Genomic DNA, 17,229 nt, shown 5'->3' with positions numbered 1-17,229 from the left:
GGAATCCACTTTGATTCTTTTGTGAAAAAGCAGAATACAAATTATTATTATTATTATTATTATTATTATTATTATTATTATCATTGTCAGGTTAATTTTGGCATAAACTTTAACAGATAGCAGTGAAATTTATCAGTACTATAACTTTCCACAATGCATTTCAGAACAGTTAATATGTGAAATGCTAATTCTTAAAAACTACCGAATACTAACAAATTTGCCCCCTTTTGATTTGATTCTCTGGGTTGTTGCTGCTAGCCAACAAATGTGTATTTTCACAAAGAGAAGATCCCAGCCTCCACACACCAAAGAATGCTGGGATTCAGTTCTGGTGCTTTAGTTTGAGAGACAAAATAAAGGTGACATGAAATAAAGTTATTGCCATTGTTATTCTTTGGAATTCATAATTCATAAAAATAAAAGAGAACTAGGACATTGTGGTGACTGAAAGAGTGTGATTAAGCTCAAGGCTACTGCAATCTGCACTGAAGTACAGATCTTCTTTTTTATTAAATGAAGCAGGGATTTCATACCTTTGCACTAAACAGAGGGTGAATATCTGATGACTTCTATTTTCCTGTAGTATGAAGACTCTGTACTACTGGCAGATCCTGCCCTTCTTGTTTGCCATTCATGAGATCAACAAGGATCTGAGGCTCTTGCCCAACATCACCCTGGGCTACAATGTCTATGAGAGCTATTTCAATGAAAGAATGACTTATGAGGCTATGATCGACCTACTATCGCCTGGACAAGAGAAGGTTCCAAATTATAGCTGCGGAAGGCAGAGTAATCTCTTGGCAGTTCTTGAAGGGGGCAACTCTGATATTTCCAGCCAGATTTCAAGCATGTTGGGCATCTACAAAACCCCACAGGTATGAATGGGTTTGGGTGGTTCTAGACTACGTCTCTCTATAAAGAGGTCCAGAAGTTAGCTCTGGACCCAGGGCCAATTGAAGGCATGCTGCTTTATAGGTGTCAAAAGCAAAAGCAAAGAGCATCCATATCTGGCCCCCACTCAAGGTACAAATTATCTATAGCTCTCTGAATTATTTCCACCCTGAGAGAAAAAGTCTGCAAGCATCTTTCCCCTGAAGAAGTAGGTATAATTTCTTGTTGTTATTTGCTGTTAAGCAGGCTTCATGTTATGGTAAGCCCATGAATGAAAGGCTTTTGAGAGACCCCCTTCCCATCTACAGCCCTGCTCAGCTCTTGCAAACTCCTGCCCATGATTTCCTTTATTGAACTAATCTGTAATGTGGCCTTCCTTTTTTTCTACTGCCTTCCACTTTACTGAGCATTACACTCTTTCAATGAGTCGTGTTGATTTATGATAGATCTGAAGTATGGTCTCTTAAAGTTTAGCTATTTTGGCCTCAAGTAAGAGTCCTAGTAGATTCAGACTAATTTATTTGACTTTTTAACAATCCACGGTATCCATAGACCTCTCCTCCAGCACCACATTTCAAATGAGTTAATTTTCAGCCTTATTCACTTCCCAACTTTTACAATCATACATAGAAATGGGAAATACTATGGTACAGATTATTCCAACTTTGGGATTTAATGCTATATTTTTAACTCGAGGATCAGATCTAGTTGCTCCATAGCTGCCCTTCTAAGGAGATTAGCACACTCTATTTTAGTCACCTTATCCTTGACAGGATAAAGTTGAATTTAAATTTAAAAGTGGGTGTTATCAGTGTAGAAACAAAGGAGAGTGAGGAAGAAGGAGAAGAAGGGAAAGTAGGCAAAAGGGAACAACTGAGAAAGGAAAATGAAAGGGAACAAGTGGAAGGAATTGAAAGAATGTAGATATCAGAGGGCCATCTTTGCCAGATATATAGAAGAACTATAGGCTGGTATAGATTAAATTGTAGATAAGCTGAATTAGAGTAGGTAGCAACTATGTGTAAGTGTATGGAAGTTTAATATGATGAAATCCTTTTCTTGACAATGTATGATGTGCAGTTTTTATTCTTGTAATGATTTTAATGACTTGATAAAAAAAATTAAAAAATTAAATTAAAAGGGGGTGTTATCGCACTCAGCCATGCCAAGGCGAGTGCAACCCATTTGCAGCCCAGACCCCAGCTGCACTTATCCAGAGGCTTTTCAAAAATGGAAGCTTGCCTTTTTGAAAGCTGCTGGATAAGTGTGGCTGGGGTCCAGGCTGCAGATGGGTTGCACTTGCCCAGGCATGGCTGAGTGCAATAACAGACACTTTTACATTTAAATTCAATACATTTAAATTTATCCCATCAGGGATAAGGAGGGTTAAATAGAGTGTGTTAATCTCCTAAATCTTACACTTCTTATTTCTTGATTACAATGTCCATTTTGATTATTGACTGAAGCAAGGTATAAAAAAAATCTTTCAGTATTTTGATGTCATCATCGCCCACTTTAATGTTATGTAAATTATCTGTGGTTATTATTTTTCCATTTAATATTCAATTTAGTGTAGCTATAAATTTTATGTAGCTGAAAATTTAGCAACTATGAAAGAGTACAAAGCTCCAGCTTTAAACAAAAAAACAGGCACAGTGATTCAGTGCTGAAGGTAATTATCATACCCAACATATTCTACATTATATTTGGGGCTCCCAATTTTCATTTTTTAATATCTAGAGCTAGGTATGCTTTTAAGAGATCATGATGACCTTTGAAATACCAGGAGAGTTTCCTATGGAAAGGGCCCATAGACCCAAAGACATGTATCTTGAGCCAGGCATGCTTTTAAGAGGCCATGATGTCCTTTGAATACCAGGAGATTTTCCCATAGGAAGGACACATAGACCCAAAGACATGAGGAGGACCCAAGTAATACCAAGATAAAAGCTGAATGGGTTTGCTAATCTTCCCCCATATCCTCTTCAACCCAAAACAAATGCTTCCTACCTATCCCCTGTCATATTCCCAGCCGATGTCCCTATCCATCTATCCTATGGTCATCCGAAATCCAATCACTGTTTTTATTATTCCAAAGTTAAAGTCATCAGCAATTCCAGAATCCCATTGCCAATTCCTGGAAAGACCATTAGGTCTTTGTTAGAGTGCAACATAGCATTCCTTGAGGCTAGGATCCTAAATATAAATATCAATTCCAAAAACTAGCCTCCTTGGACGATATCACACAATGGGTTTTGCAGTTCTGAAGTCACTCCTGGTCCAACCATGCAAATTCACATTAAAACGTGATAGATTATCACACATGATTGCTTTCTATGGGGAGTAGTTCCGAGCCAGATCCAAAGTCAGTCCAAAGTGACTCCTGATGTAGGTGAATTCAGTAAAAAGCGATTTCACAAAAATTGTTTCCAAGCTCACTTCGATTTCAATCCAAACTGGTCTGGTGTGCAATGCAACTTTGCTTCAATCCTGGTACACCTCCCCAAACCTCCAAGGTGGCAAATTCCCCATGATGCAGAGCTGCAATTTTGCTCAATTTGCTTCTGGTACTCGTTCAAGAATGGAGGACACGTTTGGATGTAGCTGACAGATTTAGATGTTGCATGAAGGGATGGATAGACTGGGGACACATTCGGATGTTACATGAAGGGATGGATAGACTGAGGACACGTTTGGATGTTGTATGAAGGGAAAGATAGACTGAGGACACATTTGGATGTTGCATGAAAAGATGGATAGACTGGGGACACGTTTGGATGTTGCGTGAAGGGATGGATACACTGAGGACGTTTGGATGTTGCATGAAGGGATGAATAGACTGAGGACACGTTTGGATGTTGCATGAAGGGATGGATAGATTGGGGACACATTTGGATGTTGCATGAAGGGATGGATAGATTGAGGACACGTTTGGATGTTGCATGAAGGGATGGATAGACTGAGGACACGTTTGAATGTTGCATGAAGGGATGGATAGACTGAGGACACGTTTGGATGTTTCATGAAAGGATGGATAGACTGGGGACACATTCAAATGTTGCATGAAGGGATGGATAGACTGAGGACATGTTTGGATGTTGCATGAAGGGATGGATAGACTGAGGACACGTTTGGATGTTGCATGAAGAGATAGATAGACTGAGGACACGTTTGGATGTTGCATGAAGAGATAAATAGACTGTGGACACGTTTGGATGTTGCATGAAGGGATGGATAGACTGAGGACACGTTTGGATGTTGCATGAAGAGATAGATAGACTGAGGACACGTTTGGATGTTGCATGAAGGGATGGATAGACTGAGGACATGTTTGGATGTTGCATGAAGGGATGGATAGACCGAGGACACGTTTAGATGTTGCATGAAGGGATGGATAGACTGAGGACATGTTTGGATGTTGCATGAAGGGATAGCATGAATGACAGGGAGGACACATTGGGATGTGGCTGTATGTATACTCGAGGCCACACATGGCGGGAGTTGCGGGCATTGCTAAATTGTTGAAATAGTGTAAATAGAGTAAAAATAGAATAAAATAGAAAGGAAGAAGAAACATGAAGTAATCATTCACATGAGGCTAGCATTCACTTGAAACTGGAATTAGGAAGTGGCCTCCTTCTTCACCCAGGAAGTGCAAAGGTTCACGATGCATTCAGAGCCTTAGTGAGCATGCACAAGGGCGCCAATTTGAATTGGTGACTCTGCATGGTATGTACTGGTGTGATAATTTATTTTGCAGTCACTTCGCTTTGCCTCAGGAATGACCACAATTCCGCTCTTCAAGTGAGATAATTAATCACGTGAATTGCCTTGGATTTGAATTGACCCTGCTTCCCCTTCCCTTCGGATTTGCTTTGGATTGCAGTTCAAACTTCATGTGTGATAAACTCCCTTGAGACACCATGTATATGGAGAACAACCTACTGTGTATCCCTTATACTCTGTCTGACCCACTCCTTGATTTCCATGGCCTATTCTCCAGGACAAAGAATATTTTCCTCTCTTCACCCCTAAAACTCTGCTATCTGGTTTCCATATGTCTACTTCAGTTAGCTCCATGTGGTCTGTTTGAACTACTACTGTGTGTATGTTTGCACTGAGAGGGGCAGCAGGGAAGGCTGGGGAACTATATGGGGTTAGCTAGAGGGCAATGCTTCTGCACTTAAAATGTCCCACACATAGGATAGGATCATTGAGACTTGCTTCCAAGTAAGTGTGATTAGGGTGACAGCACTAAGAGCTTTAGAAAGTTTGTCAACAAAAGCAGTAAGTCAAAAACAGTAATTCCCAAAGTGGGTGATACACCCCCGTGGGGTTGGTAGAAGATCTGAGTGGGGGGTGTGTGTGTGTGAAGGGGAAATGGGGAAACAGAGTGCAGTGAAGGAGAAGAGAAGGTTAAGAGGTGATATGAGAGCCCAGTTTAAATATTTGAAGGAATATCATAATGAAGAGGGAGCAAGCTTGTTTTCTGCTGCTCCTGAAAACAGGACCTGGAGCAATGGATGCAAGCTACAGGAAAAGAGATTCCACCTAAACGTTAGGAGGAACTTCCTGACAGTAAGGGCTATTCGACAGTGGAACACACTCCCTTGAAAAGTGGTGGAGTCTCTTTCCTTGGAGGTTTTTAAACAGAGGCTGGATGGCCATCTGTCTGGGAGGCTTTGATTTAGATTTCCTGCATGGCAGGGGGTTGGACTGGATGGCCCTTGTGGTTTCTTCCAACTCTACCATTCTATAATTTTATGATTCTATGAAGGAAGAAGGGGGCAGCTAGGTGGCTTTCACTCAAAGTAGTGCAAGAAAGACAAGAGAACCGGTGGCTTTTAGGGCCATGGTGGGAATGAGCATTATATGAAACATTTTTTCATAGTCCCTTAAAACCACAACACAGCCTCGCTGATTGTTTTGTGTGATGGTGTCTCCCACTCTTCACCTCCCCACATGACCTCACTCCCTTAGCTGTATCTTTCATTAGTAGTGGGGGTTGGGAAATTCTTGTGAGATTTGGGTGCAGGGCATCGCTTCTGTGGCTTGGGGTTACACCATTTTGGGACAGACTGACTGAGTGGAGTTAGTGATAGAGCACGTGGCAGTGGGAAGAAGTGGCAGCAAAAAGGAGCTTTCACATTTGGGACCATGCTTAAGTTTTGTGAGCTTTGCCAGGACTTAGTTGGCCGGCTGGAGTTGCACTGTTGTTTCTGTTTCCTTTCATTGGACAGACTGAGAGAAGAGGTAGTAAAAGAAGCAATGTGGTGTGTTGAGGGGGGGATACTTGAAGCTGTGTGGAGAAGGCACATCTCTGGAGAAGGAGGGGATGAGTATTTGGGGTCAATTCTTGGAAAACATCCTTTGCCTTGGAGTGGCTCCAGAAGTTAAAATTTCTCCCTTTCCATGCCAGCCTCTGTAAACCACCTACACACATGCCCGCTGCACCCCTGTCCACCAAAACAAAGAAGGATTGAAAGTCCTTCTTCACAGGGGAGAAGCTTTGCCCTTTGCTTCTGGTCACAATGGGAGCAACAACCAAGCAGCTGGCTGAGCAGCAACCAAGAGGCCTCCTACCTGCACTGGCCTTTTTTGCAAGGCAGTGGTATCACTAGGATTGGTGTCACCTGATGTGATCACTCATAGTGTCAACCTTCTCCCAGACCAGACCAGACCAGACAGAATCCTTAGTAATGTTTTTTGTACTAATGTTACACCTTAATAATTCCAGATATCACTGAGTGTAAAGGAAATAGGTGTGACAGAAACAACTCCTAAACAACTTCTTTGTCCTCCTAACTGCTTAGGCTGGAGGCTGCTGTCTCTCATTTGCACAAAAGACTCCAGCTTCACGAATGGGGTACAGGATGAATCCAGGGATACTTCCTTCTTTTTATTCCTAAAGCAGAAGTCTGCTGTGTCAATGGGAGACATCAGCTTTAGCTTCAAGGAGCGAGGTGCAAGAGGAATCCAGGGTTTCTTCCTCTTCATAACTCCCAAAGCAGGAAGTTGGTGTACCAGTGGGAGACAGCAGACTCCAGCTCCCAAAGCAATAAGGAGAATTGACACAACAACCTTTTGCTTTGGGAGTTAAGAAGAGGAAGAATCCCTGGAATCCTATTGTATCCATCTCCCTAAACCGGATTCCTCTTCCTCCAGCATCTCATCCCTGAAGCTGGAGGCTGCTGTCTCTCATTCTAACAACAGCCTTCTGCTTCATGAGTTGAGGAGGAAGAATCCCTAGATTCCACCCGCACCGCACTCCCAAAGCTGGAGTCTCCTGTCTTCCATTCTAACAACACCCTTCTGCTTTGGGAGTGAAGATAATGAAGAAACCCTGGATTCCTCCTCCACTCTCAGAGCTGGAGGCTCTGGTAGATTGCTCCCTGATTCTCCTGCCTCCTTCACCCTCTCTCACAGATTGGGCCAGGCTATAACAAGAAGACAGAGGAACCAAGAAAGTCCCGCTCTGTCTCCTCCTCTTCTCCCAGAGGCAGTTTAAAGCTCTGTGGTCAGAGAAAGGAGAGGTCTCACGTGGCCCACTTTCTGACCACACCTTCTCTTTTGCTGAGCTCCTCATATCTTACAAGTTATGTCAGTGATGGCGAACCTATGGCACGCGTGCCAGAGGTGGCACTCAGAGCCCTCTCTGTGGGCATACATGCTGTCGTCCTAGCACAGAGTTTGCCAGAGTTTCTTACTAGAAAGCCAGTGGGATGTGGCACTTTGCAATAAATAAGTGGGGTCTGGGTTGCAGTTTGGGCACTTGGTCTGTAAAAGGTTCACCATCACTGAGTTATGTTAATGCTATGCCCCATTTCTTCCCAAAGGCAAATGTTTAGGGAGAAACAGTGGTGTTGATAGGGTGGTAGTTGTGGTGTCACCCCACTTATGCTGTCTCCCAGTGTGGTCCACACCCCACATGCCCCCTTGTGACACCTCTACCACAAGGCTGGCACAAGTGAGAGGATTCTCAGTTACTGTTCTGCCAACTACTCGTTTTTGCTCTCAGAGTGATCGGCTGGCAAAGGGACAAGGAACTGAGATTGGCTATTGTGAATGCACAGTGAAATACATGGGCGGGGGGCTCTTGGGTTGACATCCAAGAGGAAAGGGGTCAATAGCCAAAAAAAGGTTTGGAGACCACTGACATAGATCTACCAGACTTTTTGTTCTTTACTGTTGCAGTAATTGTACCTTTAACAATACAAAAATGTTTTGGTGACATATATTCCATGGGACAACCACAGACTGCTGACTCAGGAGCATATGGCATGAGTTAAAGTTACTTCACGGTTGCATCATGCTATTTGGCACAGAGTAATGACTCAGAGCCAACTCTCTATATAACTGGACCAAGAGACTGATCACATGAGGGTAGTTGTGGGTTAGTTGGAGAGTTGTTTAGAACAGACACCAGTGTGGTTAACTGGAAGTTCTTGGAGAGTCAGTGTGTGTATACATTGTATTATACTGTACACATCGCAACTGAAGATAAAAGCCTCCAAAACCTTGGATGAATCAACTACGCCTATGAGTGTTTCATTTGAGTGTGAACAGTAGTCAGCGCATTGCCAGTACCAATAGCTGTATGTTTTTGTTTTTGAACTCTGCTACATTATTGTTTGGCTGCATCTGGGAGACTTGTTCCCAGGGTGTACCGGGAGTTGTATTTCCCCTCACCAACAGCATTCATACTTATTATTTTATAGCATATTGGCTTAATTTTATAAATATCAATTATGAGTGAGGGGAATGTCCGGTCATGGACTTCCAATAGCAGAACTGAGTGGAGTGAATCCATTCCTTATTGCAGACCCCTCTTTGCCCTTAAATGAGTTCTAGACAGATGAGAAGCTCTCTGAAGCTGCTTTTCAGGAGTACAGAGAACTGTAAGGTGGTAAAGGAAGAGAACATATTCCTGTGGAAGCTGCCAGCAGAACTCTCGGTTAAGCATTACAGTGGACTCTTATTATACGCTGGGGTTTGTCTCCAAGATCCCCGCGTATAACAAAATCCGTGTATGCTCAAGTCCCATTAAATATAATGACATAGCAAAATTGTGTCCGTTATAAAAAATGGAAAATCAAGGTTTGATATTTGAAATTTATACTTTTTTTGAACATTTTCAAACCGTGTATGCTTGAATCCATGTATAAAAAATCCGTGTATAAGAAGGGCCAACTGTACTTCATTTAATGATCATCTTGAATTAACAAATAATTTAGTTTTATATTTGAAAGCAAGAGACAGCACCAAGTCTAGCTTTGCATAAAGATTCTTATGCCCAGCTAACATTAAAAAAGGGCAAAAGTGTTACATTACAAATATTTGAGATTCATCTTAATATCAAATCAAAGCAGCAATCCTTTCCTCTCTTTACTAGGTCGCCTATGGCTTCCTTAGTCATGCATTTGGCAGGAAAGATCAGTTCCCTTTCCTCCACCGAATGGCCCCAAAGCAAGAACCTCCTTATCTGGGCATAGTCAAACTGCTCTTGCATTTCAGGTGGACTTGGATTGGTCTTTTTGCTCCAGAGAATGACAGTGGTGAAAAGTTCCTGAGCACCTTCATGTCTGTAGCCAAAAAGAATGGTGTTTGTGTTGCCTTCTCAGAAACAATTCCTGCATTGAATGTTCAAGAATCATATTTAAGCAATGACAAATTCAACATGGTTTTATATGTTATGGATACCAAAGCCAAAGTAATTGTTTATCAGGTAGACACTCATGCCATGCTTACTCTAGTGGTTATAATACAACTAGCTGAAAATATTAAAAAATCAACCTTGGGGAAAGTTTGGATTGCAACAGCTTTGCAGGACCTGGACATGAGATTGTTGTTCAAAGCGATGGATCTCCAGCACATACATGTTTCTTTGTCCTTCTCCATCCAGATGAATAAAAGGAGACACTATGACGACTTTGACCAATCTATGCTTTATCTTAAGCAATTTGGGGACACAGCATTTCATTGTTTCTATTCAAGGCCATTGAGGTCTGTGAAAGTCTGGAAGAGATGTTCAGAAAAAGACACCTTGAACAATCTCCCTCAGGATGCAATTGAGACGATCCTTTCTCAAGATGCCTACAATATTTACAATGCCATCAAGGCCATGGCACAGACCTTGCATGTTGCATCCTCCTCCCATTTGAAGTGGATGAGAACGACAGGTAGAGACAGGCAGACTCCTCTGAGGATCCAGTCATGGCAGGTATTCCTTTGCCTTCATACACAGTCCCATTGGAAATCACTCAGTCTTTCTGTTCTGGATTGGGAGCAGTGGGAATAGGATGACCGGATGTGATAACTAGTCTGCAAAGGAGGATGAGGAACTGTAAAATGTAGAACATTAAAAAAAAAAAAGCTAAAAATACTAATGTAAATATAAAATTCATGCTTCTTGGTCATGCTCAAAATGGAGGACAATTTAGAATTCTTCCTGGACAGAAGTCTGAAATGTATTTTTATATTATTATTATTATTATTATTCTCCCTCTTTCCCCAAAAGATGTAGATATGTCCAGGAAAGGGAAGACATCTGGTCACCCTGGGTGGGAATAAACTGTTGCAGCTGGTGCTGGAAACTGTTAGAACAACAGAATGCAACAGAAATGTTTGGATATTTAACAGGGCAATGAATACTGTACCATAACCTTCTGAAAGATTTGTCCCTTTTGGATGAGGTTTGAGATAGACCTGGCATTCTGTTGGTGTATTCGACAGTGTTCAGGCTGTTCGACAGTGGAATGCACTCCCTCGGAGGGTGATAGAGTCTCCTTCCTTGGAGGTCTTTAAACAGAGGCTGGATGGCCATCTGGCGGGGATGCTTTGATTTGGATTTCCTGCATGGCAGGGGGTTGGACTGGATGGCCCTTGTGGTCTCTTCCAACTCTACGATTCTATGATTCTATGATTCTATTATGCACTGATCATCATTCTCTCCTCCTGCAGTAGCAGAGTGCCCTGTGTAGGCATAGGGGAGCTTGTCACTCATCTTGTTTGGGTTCAAGGATGGAAGCATTAGTGAACTAATGTAGCCCCTACAGTGCCTTTAATCTCTGTCAGCTTTCAGACTTTTTCTTTCTGCTGCAACTGCCTATGCCAATGTCATTGTAACTGTGCAATGCAAATGCACCAAGAGGATTCCAATCATTAGTTTCACTGAAAGAGATATCCTAGTTCAAACCTGCACCAGTCATGGAGTCATAGAATCATAGAGTTGGAAGAGACCACAAGGGTCAACCACTCCAACCCTAATCTGCCATGCAGGAACTCTCAATCAAAGCACCCCAAACAGATGGCCATCCAGCCTCTGTTTAAAGACCTCTAAGGAAAGAGACTCCACCACACTCTGAGGCAGCATATTCCACAGTCGAACATCTCTGTCAGAAAGCTCTTCCTAATGTTGAGGTCTGGCCCATTCCTTGATAAGACACACCAGCAACTGTGACCCAATGTGGATTCTACAATATGCTCTACATAAGTCTAGTAATTAACTCTTTTCATAACATTCAATGAGTAGAGAATGTGGCAGTAGGATCATAATCGCCCAGGATCATATTACATCAATTCTGTAACAGGTGCATTGGTGGCCAAATTTTTTGGAGTACACTTTCAACTGCTGAGGATGACTTTTTCCCCATGAAAAATTATTAGTTTCTATCAGTCTAGAGGACATGAATGCTCCAAAAAGGCAGGGACAAGATGTACAACAGGATTTCCTGTCTGAAATATGCACATATTTTCCTGTCTCATTTTAGCTTCACCCTTTCCTGAGAAACGTTAAATTTTATAATACTTCTATGGATGGAGTTTATTTGGATGAGAATGGGGATCTGGCAGCTGACTTTCATATCATGAACTGGGTGGTTTTTCCCAACAAGTCCACTGGTGGCGTGGAAGTTGGGAGCATAGAGAGACAGACCCTTTCAGAGATCAAGATCACCATTGATCAGAATGCCATTGTATGGTCCAAGTGGTTTAATCGGGTGAGGAGATTTTCTTTTTATTCCCTTTAATATCTCTTATCATGAATTCCAAAGAGGGAGACTCCACTACACTCCGAGGAAGGAGTGTGTTCCACTGTCAAACAGCCCTTACTGAGGAGGGAGCAAGCTTGTTTTCTGCTGCTCCAGAGAACAGGACCTGGAACAATGGATGCAAGCTGCAGGAAAAGAGATTCCACCTCAACATTAGGAGGAACTTCCTGACAGTAAGGGCTGTTCGACAGTGGAACACACTCTTTCCTCAGAGTGTAGTGGAGTCTCCTTCCTTAGAGGTCCTTAAACAGAGACTGGATGGCCATCTGTCGATGATGCTTTGATTTAGATTTCCTGCATGGCAGGGGGTTGGACCAGCTGGCCCTTGTGGTCTCTTCCAACTCTATGATTCTATGATTCTATAAGGCAAGATGGGTGCAGAGAAGAATTGGCTCATTAAATACTTGATCATTAAAACCTGAGATGCCATAGATTGAATTTTGGAATCCCGACAAGTGAATGAAACATCAGAGCTCTGTCGCTTTCTCTTGATTGGGTGGGGAGATGCCCAAAACATTGTTCTACAGAATAATGTTCTCTATATGCTCAGAGGCTCTCAAGCCAATTTTGAATAACAATTCTCTACTCTCAGTTCACAGACTGATCTTCATAGCTATTCATTTACTGCTGTACATTAAAAACGATGCATTGCTGTAAAAAAAAAAAGAGTGCCACAGCATTTGATTGATCTGATTTATGTATTTATTTCATTTGTATTTCGCCTTTCTCCCATAGTGAGATCCAAGGCTGCTCCAAAAGAGAATGCATAACCTATTCTCAGGACAAGAATAATAATAATAAATAAATAATAAAATTTTTATTTATACCCCGCCCTTCCGAATGATCAGGGCGGCTAACAAAGTGCACCGAAGCGCAAACAGAGTACAAGGTTAAAAACAAACACAATATTAACAATCCATAAAAACAATAAAAAGCCCCTTAGCCCAACCTCACGGCCACGAGAGAGGAGGGAGGCCCACAGGATGTTTTAAACGGGGAATGCCTGATTAAATAGGAAGGTTTTTAAGCCCTTCCTAAATTGGGCCAGGGTGGTGGATGAGCGGAGCTCCGTGGGCAGCGTGTTCCAGAGGGCTGGGGCAGCTGTGGAAAAAGATCTTCTGGCCGTAGCAGCCAACCTAGCCCCAGGCACCTTCAGGAGTTGCTGCCCGGATGTTCTGAGGGTGCGAGGCGGAATGTACGGGGAGAGGCGGTCCTTCAGGAATCCTGGACCCAAGCCATTTAGGGCTTTATAGGTAATAACCAACGCCTTATATTGTGCTCGGAAGCGAATGGGCAGCCAATGGAGATCTTTAAGCACAGGAGCCACCATGAGAACAGACGATGGAGTTTATTTTTGTTTTTACCTATGCCCTTTGTCATTTTTTCTACCTTCTACTTCATTTCCCCCCAAATCTCTTTAATGGAAACTGTTCTGCCTCTCCATTTTCCATGCCCCTTCCCTATGGAAATTTTCTCACTACTACACCGGTTTAGAGGATCATTTATTTTAGACATGTAATTGATAATAGATTGTTGTTTTGCTGCTAGGAGAGAGTTGAGGGTTGTCATTTCAATTATTATGCTATGCCATGTATTTTGGATTTTTGTACCTTGTACTTTTAATGTATTTTTGACTTTTTGTATATTTAATTCATTGTATTATGTTTGCTGTGATGTAACTGGTGGTGTGTGTGTGTATTTTTGTATTTTGTTTCCTTTGCTTTGTAATCCACCTTGATTCCGCAAGGAAAAGGCAGAATATAAATAAATCATATTATTATTATTATTATTATTATTATTATTATTATTATTATGCTCAGCATGTTCTAGAGGGGTCATTCCCCCTAAATGGGCCAGACATGTATCCATGGCATGAAGGATTCTCTGCCAGGTAAAACCTATAATCCAGCTGCAGCATTTCCAGGATATGAGTGGTAAAATCTAAACTAGATTACCACAATGATACTGGGAGAGTATATATTGTTGGTGTTTTAAATGTCTGGACTTGGGACTTCATTTGGCCCTTTGTATGACTGAAAGATATCTGGCAGTCTTCAGATAATCATGTGTTGACAGCACTGAGGACCCTTTCTCCTCATACATTCAATTCTGTCCTTTTAATGTATTTCCTCTGATAAACCTCCTAACACATTTTTTGTGGGTGTTCCTTCTCTTTATATCTAGACGGTGCCCTTCTCTAGGTGTACTGAAAGTTGTCACCCTGGATATGCCAAGCTGATTAAGGAAGGAGAACCTGTCTGCTGCTATGATTGTGCCCCATGTACAGAAGGAACCATCTCTACACAGGAAGGTAGGTGACTCCAGAGCAAAGAATTGTCCTTGAGGAGTGGAGCAAAGATGGCATCTGGAAGCTTTGTAAAATATGTCTTTGAACTTGGATCCTTTCTTGCTTTTGTGTCTTGATATCAAGAGACAAAGGAAATCAAAGACAATTGCCTGTGGTCATAGTCTACAGGGGGAAAGTGTTCAGGAGGAGTGTGATGATCATATTTGTTATATCCTATTTTTCTCTCCCATCATCATCTGAGCCCTTTCCCCTTGAACAATTGGTTTTCAAAATCCTGTCTGAGCAAAATATCTTCATCTCACTAGAGGATCATCACAAGGAGGACACCAATCTAGTCTCCCTAGAAAGGACTTCCAGAGCCTGAGAGCAGGTCCTGAGATGTCCCTTTCTGTGTTCCCACCAGATGTACTTATGAATGTGATGAGACAAACGCCTTTCCAGAAGATATCAAAACTCTGGCAGGCTCAAAAGGGAAAACATTATTCTTTTGAATCATACTTTTTTGTTTAGCCAGAATAGTGAAGTGGCTGGAGGGTGGGGTCTCCAGTGGGGAGATCAGAGTTCAAATCTTGATCAGATAGACTTAGACTAACCATTGGTCACTTTGCAGAGTAAAGAAGATAAAATGGAAGAGTTGCATTTATGCTGCCCAGAGTCTTATGGATGAATGGCAGGATAGAAATAGATAAAATTAGGAAGCTATTAAATATGTTTCATAAGAAGAATAAGTAGCTACCAACCATGATGAATTATGTTATTTCACTGCAGTTCTTTTGCTCCTCTAATTCTTGTGTCATTGGATACTTATTGTCCACTTTGACTGGCATAGAGCCAGAGTGATGTAGTGGTTTGAGCATTGGACTAGGACTTTGGAGATCATGGTCTGAATCCTGGCTCAGCCATGGAAACCCACTGGGTGACCTTAGGCAAGTCACACACATTCAGCCTCAGAAGAAGGCAATGGCACACCTCCTCTGAACAAATATTGCCCCAAAAAAAACCCATGATAGGTTTGCCTTAGGGTCACTATAAGTTGGAAACAAAGGCACAGAACAACAGCAACTTTGACTGACAGAGGACTTTGTCTCAGGTAATGAGGTCTTCTAGCCCTTCTTGCTGAGAGGCTTGTTGGTACACAGGAGATGATCCCACTTGAGAATGTCATTGAACACAAGGAGAACTCTACCCTTTAGAGTTTCTTCCCCAGCACCCTGTTTCTTACTGTGGGCAACCTGGTATATCTAGGAAACCCAGAAGCAGAACCCAATGGCTACAGCCCTCTTAGGAACTAAAATCTATTGGCACAATGCCTCTGAACTTGAAGGAGGCAGGACTGGGGAATGTGTACCCTTGTAGATGTTGCTGGGCTGCAACAACTGCAACTCCCATAATTATTCCCCATTAGCTTCATTGGCCATGATAGTTGCAGTCCATCCACATCTGCAGTGCCCCATATTTCCTACCTTTACCTTATTGTATAGCCTACAGATCATAAGTGATATTAATGTAAAGTAATGCTGGATGTGCTCTTGTTCTTTTCAGATGCCGACTACTGCAATAAATGTCCAGATGAGAATTATTCAAATAAAGAACACACAAAATGTATTGCCAAGGTTGTCAGCTACCTCTCCTATAAAGAGCCTTTGGGAATCACCATAGCTTTCTTTGCCCTATTCTTGTCCCTCAGTACAGGGTTTGTCTTAGGAGTCTTCCTTAAAAATAAAGGAACAGCCATGGTCAAAGCCAACAACCGTGACCTCACATACATGCTCCTTGTATCCCTACTCCTTTCCTTTCTATCCTCCTTTCTCTTCATTGGTCGGCCAGAGATGGTGACCTGCCTTCTCCAACAGACTGCCTTCAGCACCATCTCAGTTGCTGTCTCTTCATTGTTAGCAAAAACTGTCATGGTGGTGGTCGCCTTTATGGCTACAAAACCAGGGAGCAGAATGAGGAACTTGTTGGGGAAGGCATTGGCCAACTCCATTGTAATTTCTTGTTCCGGTGTTCAGATGGCTATTTGTATGTTCTGGCTGGGAATCTCCCCCCCTTTCCCAGATGCTGACATGCACTCTCAACCTGGGCAGATCACACTGCAATGTAATGAAGGATCTGCAGCCATGTTTTACACTGCCCTTGGCTACATGGGTTTTCTGGCCACTATCTGTTTCACTCTGGCTTTCTTTGCGAGGAAGCTGCCAGGGGCCTTCAATGAAGCCAAGTTGATCACCTTCAGCATGTTGGTGTTTTGCAGTGTTTGGGTGTCCTTTGTGCCCACTTACCTGAGCACCAAAGGGAAATACATGGTAGCTGTGCAGGTCTTCTCCATCTTGTCCTCCAGTCTGGGGTTACTAGGTTTCATTTTCATCCCCAAATGCTACATTATATTATTTAGGCCAGACTTGAATAGAAAGGAATATCTGATTATGAAAATTCAAGATGATTCCTGATTCTGCATGGTTTTTTAATTATTTTGCCTCTGCTTTGTCCCATATGGCTACAATAAACCTGTCATCTTGGATTTCTGTAATGCGCTCTACATGGGGCAACCCTTGTACCAAACCCGGAAGCTACAGTTAGTGCAGAATATGGCAGCGAGACTGGTCTCTGGTTGTTCCAGGTCTGACCATATAACACCCATCTTGAAAGATCTTCATTGGCTGCCTATTCGCTTCCGGGCTCAATACAAGGTGTTGGTAATGACCTATAAAGCCCTAAATGGCTTGGGCCCAGAGTACTTGGAGCACCGCCTCTCCCCATATAATCTGCCCCGCACACTCAGATCAACAGGGATGAAATTGTTGGAGGTCCCAGCGACACGCTATGTGAGGACCTCACAGAGGGCATTTTCTATCGTGGCCCCAAGATCTTGGAATAGTCTCCCAGATGAGCTTCGCTCCACCACATCCTTAGCTCTTTTCAAAAAGAATCTGAAGACGTATTTCTTTTCCCAAGCCTTCCCACCGTGAAAAATCTTCTCTT

General features: G+C 42.4%; 1 protein-coding gene across 1 annotated transcript; it reads left to right on the top strand.

Annotated features, from left to right (window-relative positions):
* The first annotated feature begins 584 nt into the window (after positions 1–584).
* Positions 585–16,697, top strand: LOC149320990 (vomeronasal type-2 receptor 26-like). The gene is made up of 6 exons (XM_089488595.1): positions 585–875; positions 9,284–9,616; positions 9,953–10,111; positions 11,661–11,888; positions 14,124–14,250; positions 15,790–16,697. The coding sequence occupies exons 1-6, from the start codon at positions 585–587 to the stop codon at positions 16,695–16,697; spliced, it is 2,046 nt and encodes a 681-aa protein (XP_089344721.1).
* The last annotated feature ends 532 nt before the right edge of the window (positions 16,698–17,229 follow it).

Source organism: Sceloporus occidentalis, unplaced genomic scaffold, assembly GCF_023333645.1.
Source record: "Sceloporus occidentalis isolate IW3139 unplaced genomic scaffold, rSceOcc1.0.p SCAF_1, whole genome shotgun sequence".
In the NCBI taxonomy this organism is placed as follows: domain Eukaryota; kingdom Metazoa; phylum Chordata; class Lepidosauria; order Squamata; family Phrynosomatidae; genus Sceloporus; species Sceloporus occidentalis.
This window is presented reverse-complemented; position numbering and strand designations above follow the sequence as displayed.

Excerpts from the sequence above, each read along its gene's own strand:
- LOC149320990 (XM_089488595.1), top strand. The coding sequence starts at position 585 with ATGAAGACTCTGTACTACTGGCAGATCCTGCCCTTCTTGTTTGCCATT. Across the intron at positions 9,617-9,952 it reads CCAAAGTAATTGTTTATCAG|GATGCAATTGAGACGATCCT; the intron begins GTAGACACTCAT and ends AATCTCCCTCAG. Across the intron at positions 14,251-15,789 it reads AACCATCTCTACACAGGAAG|ATGCCGACTACTGCAATAAA; the intron begins GTAGGTGACTCC and ends TGTTCTTTTCAG.